The sequence below is a fragment of the Pygocentrus nattereri genome, chromosome 5, assembly GCF_015220715.1.
Source record: "Pygocentrus nattereri isolate fPygNat1 chromosome 5, fPygNat1.pri, whole genome shotgun sequence".
NCBI classification, from domain to species: Eukaryota; Metazoa; Chordata; class Actinopteri; order Characiformes; family Serrasalmidae; genus Pygocentrus; species Pygocentrus nattereri.
In genome coordinates this window covers 42,120,093-42,126,974 of record NC_051215.1, presented here as the reverse complement: position 1 = coordinate 42,126,974, position 6,882 = coordinate 42,120,093, and the positions used below count along the sequence as shown (strand labels likewise).

Here is a 6,882-nt window from a genome sequence, read left to right as displayed (position 1 = left end):
TGATTTTAAGTAATTACAAAAAATAATTTAAGAGTTTGATTATTAGTGATAGTTGTTTAGCACTGTGTGATCCTGACACAGAAAAATGCCATTGTGGTTGTACACTTTGTGTTTGCCCATCCAGCTATAAAAAGAGAAAAAAAGATTTGCATTAAAAGTCTACAGCAGTTATTAAATATAACAGATACGAATATGATCAAGAGATCAATTTGATGAATATGAATTAACAGACAAAAAAGTCTAGAACACAAATATATGATAAAGAAAAAAAACTTTATTATGAAGTCATAAAAATGTATTTTAACACCATTATTACCGGCATAAAACTTCACGTTTCAATAATGCATCTCAAGCTAGTAAATCAAAGTGCTGCTTTTACAGTTGATATAGTGAAGGTTGTTACCTTGTGTCTGCAGGTAAGCGCAGGGGTTGCTGGACACGCTGCTCAGTGACTGCCAGTTACTGTAGTAGAATCCTGCTCTGTCATTCCACATCCATGTGTTCTGGAGAGAAAAGACTGTGTTACACTAAAGCCAGTATTACAGCTGTATGTGCAGTTTAACATTAACTTCATAAATCATCACCTGGAAGTTGAATGCACCAATCCAAGCAGATGTCTGACCTCCGAGGTCAGCCAGATTCTGCAGGAATTGATACTCAGCTGGACTCTGGACAGACGCTAGACTGCCCTGCTGACTGACACAGTGGTTCTAGAGAGAGAGAGAGAGAGAGAGAGAGAGAGAGAGAGAACTCAGCTAAACTAAATTAATAGATATTTGAACTTTTATTTTTCCCTCCAGTCAACTGTGTGGTGAAACTGACTCAGATGCAGATCTACCATTGCACTCATGAAGGCTGGAACTGAGACTACAACACATATTACCTCTGCGTTGAGCCAGGACATCCGAGACTTGACCAGCAGAAAACAGCGGGAGCCGTGCTTGAACCAACCAGTAGGACACTGGAAAAAAGTAGCTGTGAAAGACAGTATAATCATTGTTGAGCATCACTCATTGTTAGGAAACCGCAGGTTATCAGAGAACTTTGAAGGACAGAGTCATTTTTCATTACCTATATCTGCAACTTCAGCTGCGTCTCCAACTACAGGCTCAAATTCAGCTAAGAGAAAAGTACAGTTATAAGCATGTGTTGTTCACTTAAAAACAAAGCAATGTTTACAACTCAGAGTCAAATATTTCAATAATATTTGCATTACATTACTATTTATCTATTATTCTACTTACTATGCACATAGCACATAGATCTACTTTTTGTTTCTGCTGCACATTTACAGGCCAAATACATTGCATGTAATTCCTTAATTAAACACAAATATTTGATACATGCTAAATTGAAAATAGTATTTAAACATTCACTTTATAATTGAATATTTTATTTTACATGATGTATTAAGTGAAATGAACACTGTATAACACTCTTTTATATTTTAGAATTAAAAGCTTGTGTCATCGTTGCTTGACACACCAACAAGTGAAGTACAGAAACAAACCTGGAGCAGGGTCCAGATGCTGGTCATTAACAGGCTTAACAGCTTCATCTACATCGAAGGAGAGAGTAAATCAGTGAATAAACAACACTGCTATAAGTTTATTCATTTATAGCACTCGTCCTTAGCTACAGACGACTGGGGTCACAATATTATGAATGAGTATGAGACCACAACAATATATGTTGTAATTTCTTGCAGCTGATCACTAACCACCCTGCGGTGGACCAGCAACCTGTCTGGGGTGTATTCTGCCCAATGACCGCTGGGATAGGCTTAAGCAGCCCCCCGCGACCCTGAGGGAGAAGCGGCTTAGAAAATGTGTGTGTGTGTGTGATCACTAACTGGTGCTTTGAATCAGGTGTTTTAGATCAGTGACTCTCTGTGCTTGGCTTTGAGGGACATGTTGTTACATTTTAAAAACATCCTATGAGTTGGTATAAATGTGCAGTGGTGCTCATCAGCCAGAGCTCCGTGACTAAAGCTGATACAAAAAAGACACAGCAGAACCAAAGTGTTCATGGTGATGGCGATGATGATGATGATGATGATGATGATGATGATGATGATGATGATGATGAAGTCAGTCTTGTCTGAGAAAGAAAAGAAAGAAAGATAAAGGTAAGTTGAGCTTATTGCACATTTAGTTATCTCAGTCATACATAATTTACAACATAAACAGCAACAGTGACTAAAACCTTTCATAAATCTGCTACAGAGACTCCAGATTCTTTTTATTTGCACTGAATTTGTCAGTGAAAATGATGTCAAACAGGTTATATTGTATGACTCTGCAACCTAGTATCAGAAAGAGAACTGAAAAAAGAGCTGGAGTAAATCAGGTTAAAGACTTCAACCCCTTAAATTGTCAGGGCTTGCTGATGGCCTTGAAGTCTCATTACACACTTCTATAACCTAATAACCTAATAATACATCAGACAGTTTGCATTGAACTCCTTGGTGTTGTGAAATATTAAACCTTAATATATGATACTGATATTTTAAATGTTAAAGACACAAAAGTGTCACAAAAGATGACCTCACATTATATAGTTGGAAAAAACTAAAAGCAGATACCTGAAGAGAACAGAAACAATGAACGCAGACCTGTGAATCAACCTGTGAGTCTTGCAGGTCTTTGCTGACAGTTTGAGAGGTGCAGAGTTTTATACTCTCTAAACCCCCTTTAACACCCAGGATACACTTTCACTTTAATGGGTCATTGATCAGGTAAATCTGCTGACTCTGCTGGCAGAGTTTATCATATCATGACTTCATTCACACAACTTGCTAGATTGTGACCACCATAAAAGTCTTCTTTAGACACAATTGGCACGTATGTTCATAGTTTACTGAAAATGTGATTATGTAAAACCTGACATAATTGATTATGAGACATAATAAAGATTTTCACCTGTGAAACTGATGTTGGGAAAGAATTCATCCATGTTCTCATTACTGGAATGAACTACAGAGAAAAGAGGCACAGAAGTCATAAGTAGAACACAATAGCAAAGTAAATGGAGTTAAAGCTGTATTTCTGTCTGTATTCAAAAACCACATAAGAGCACAAATACTGTGTTTGGACCTGGAAAACCAAGCAGGCTATATGTGTTACCTCTACTACCTTTAGTGTGTACAGGGGAAATGAACAGTTGCTTTAGTGCTTTTATATTGAAACATTACCTTTTATTGCTCTCATTAAATAGTAAAAGGCAATATGTATTATCTTTTTTTGGTTTCACTCAAGTATAGACAAGTTTCTCATAGCACATATAAAGTCATCATTATATTCTGTTCATCATCATTTAAAATGATTAAATAATGCAACATAAAAAGTGCAGGGAGACACAGGCATATTTCTCTGCATACTGAGAATTTTAATATTATAAAAATAACTGTGCTTTCTGTCATTTATATATTTGAATGAATGTGTGAATTAAGCACTAAACTGTTCATTATATATCTTACTGGAATCCACATACATTTGGCTGATAGTTAAACTGCAGAACTTGACCTGTTTAATTAACTGTTGACCACTGTTAAGAATGATACCTCAATAAACACTTAACATAACAGCTTCTTGTAATATAACAATAAAACAGTTTTATATCTTGTGTTATCTGCAGAACCTAGATGTAATTTCTGCCTAATCAATAACAGGCTGTTTCCTAGTTTAAAGAGTGCAACTGACAGGATATTGTAATATATAGAGAATAATGTGAACCTCACTCATCACATTACTCTTTGACCTGACATCTAGCAATAGGTATTTTTCTCACTGAGACTGAAATTAGTTTATTCTAACTGAAGTTATTGGACCCTAATTGTTTCCTGTGACTTTTTATAAAATTGGATTTGAATATCTGGCAACTTTAATTGCCAGTAAGCAAAAAGCTTGTACACACAACCACTAAAATCAAAACTGTTGAGATAAAAACAGGGTTATTTAGTGACATGCTCATTTTATAAAATCAGAAGATTCTGATTAGAGGCTTATTTAGAACAAATGAGAACACCTAACGAAGGATTTTTCTTTTTTCCTATCTTCTGCATTTAAAAACAAATATGAAAAACACATTATGATAATAAAAAATAAATTAAATAATGATAATGAAAAGATAATAAAAGATAATAGATAATAGATAATAAAAAAACCAAAATTATGATAGAATAGTAATACAGGGTGATTCTAAAAGATTCATCTGATTTCAAAATTATTTATTAAATCATTACAGAACAATGCAGTAAACTGTACTGGTTTAATTGAGTATACAATTTATTATGTAATTTTATTGTTTTACAATATCAACGTAGTCAAATTCATCCCATACTCGATTGAGCATGTTGGGTGTCACTGTACTCACAGCTCTTTCAGTGCAATTTCAGAGATCATCCAGTGTTGTGGAACCAATGACGAATACTCTAAGCTGTTGGAACTTCACTGCTGATGAAAATCATGTTGCACGGTTATGATGAATTCACTCTTATTGAAGTGAAAAACGCAAAACGTTTTCTGCTCAGGGGTCTCCATTTCCTCGCTTATTGAAGGGAGCCATCTTCTGGTGATAGTCAGAAACTCCATGACGCTCTCTTTCAACTGGTGTGTGGTTCCTAGGTGCCTCACATTTTTAAAAATATGGTACTTGGAAATCACATAAATCTTTATGAATTACCCTGCAGAGAGGATATAGCTGTGCCAGATGTGGGCCACAGGTTTGTGTATGTTGGTAAAAAACTCAAAAATTATCTAAATAAAAATACACTAATTTTTACCTGTGCAGCAACAAGATTCACCAAACTTCCATGCCATGATACCATGTCAAAAAAGATGATAAATTTGATTTGATAAACTTCATATGATGTAGAAAACAGTAATTTTTCTCATTTTAACTGAGCTCCAAAGTCACTGTTGATAGTGCTCCAACAGTTGTTTATTTTAAATGTGTTTTGTCAGTGACTTGGCAAAATTAAGCAATATGCAAAATCATCACATGGTTTAACAAATTTCACGTGGTTCAATGGTTATTATTCTTTTTAGAATTAATATTCTTCACCTCATTTAAATACATTAGTTGCAATAAAGTTTTCAATTTAGTTTGTATAAGGATCATTCTGGTTTGGTTCAGAGTCAGAGTTAAAAACACTGTTTATTTTATTCAAACAAATAATTGAACATACTGTTTTGTCACTAACTAGAATGACTAGCAAACACAGCTTTAAACAGCTGTACAAAAAAATCATAATATTTTTATTAAAACATAAAAAGGTTCATTGAATTGCAGAATAAGTGTTTTGGTAGTCACTATTCTTAAGGTTACACATTCTGATTTTCAGACTTTAGGACACATTTAAAGTTATGCCTCACAGCAAGAAGACCCTGGGTTCGATACACAACCCATGCAACCAAGGCCCTTTCTGTGTGGAGTTTTCTCCCTGTGTTCTCCCTGTGTTTGTTTGGGTTTCCTCCAACAGGCAAAAGACAGTCAGACCAATTGGAGATGCTAAATTGGCCTTAGATATGAATGTGTGTGTGAATGTATATGTCTGCCCTGCGATGGACTGACAGCCTGTCCAGGGTGTTTCCTGCCTTCTGCCCAACGAACACTGGAATAGGCTCCATCACCCTCCATAACAGAGAAGGATAAGTGGTTTAGACAATGGATGGATGGAAATTAAAAAGTAATCTTGCTTAAAAACAGTAATGTTTGCATGGTGCTCTTTTTTATTCTACAATGGTACAAAATGAAAATAATACACTAACCTTGCTTAAAATGTTGAAAAAAATGTTCAAAAAAAAAAGTTAATCTTCTACTCACTTAACAATACACAGTGGCAAAGGAGCATGCAAATGTTTGCTTTCCACTGTATATTGATTATCAACATGGTGCTTATGCATTTACAAACTATTTGCTCACAAACAACAAAAGTTCCCAGACATTCAAATTTTTTATTTTTAAAAAAAGCACTGATTGTGATTATGTAACAATTACAAACAGACTTTGTAGATAACACAGAAAGCCATAAAACATGTTTTATGGTATATTATTTGCTAATAGGGGTATAACTTTTAACAGTGTTTAATGGTTTGTAAAACAGGTCAAATGGTATCTGATAAATACCAGCCAACATTTATGTGCATTCCAGTAACTGTAGGTGAAAAAACCTCTGTCAGTGGTGATAATCCTTTAAATGTATTTAAACAGTTAGATGATAGTGTGAAGATTCTGTAGTTAATGATATTAATAATTAATGATTTTATGATCATAAGATATTAATGATTTTTACTTAAGGTTTTACAACATTTAAAGTTTTCATGTGTAGAGAGATTTGATGAATGCACTTACTATCTAAATCCATGTGCACTGTATAATAAAACAGTTCCAAAGAAGATGGGAGAATATGTGAAATGTCTATTAAAAGAGAAAGCAATGCTAGTGCACCCTCTTTAAGCTGTGTTAAATTAAAATATTACAAAAACACAATAGTTAATGTTTTCTTGATGAAATATACACACACAAACACACACAAACACACACACACACACACACACACACACACACACACACACACACACACACACACACACACACACACACACAATCTAAGCCAATTATCCTCCTGGATTACCTGGGTACTGCCATCACAGGGCTGTACATATATACTAAATTCAATATGATGCCTGCAACATGTTCCAAAATACCTGGGACAGAAGCATGTTTACTGCTGTATTGCATCACCTTTCCTTTTAACAACAATGAATAAACATTTGGGCACTAAGGACACCCATCTGATCCAGGAGAAACTGATTTCTTTCCTCTCTTTTCAGTTTTACAGATGAACCTAAAATCCTTGATTTTTTTTTTATGTACTTA

At 34.6% G+C, this 6,882-nt stretch overlaps 1 protein-coding gene across 1 annotated transcript; it reads right to left on the bottom strand.

Moving 5' to 3' along the window:
- Positions 1–33: 33 nt before the first annotated feature.
- Positions 34–4,820, bottom strand: LOC119263500 (ladderlectin-like). The gene is made up of 8 exons (XM_037538668.1): positions 4,784–4,820; positions 2,922–2,975; positions 1,511–1,558; positions 1,072–1,119; positions 884–975; positions 585–710; positions 404–503; positions 34–124 (listed from the first exon to the last, which is right to left on the bottom strand). Exons 1-8 carry the CDS (start codon positions 4,818–4,820, stop codon positions 57–59), a joined length of 573 nt encoding a protein of 190 aa, XP_037394565.1. The 3' UTR covers positions 34–56.
- Between the last annotated feature and the right edge of the window lie 2,062 nt (positions 4,821–6,882).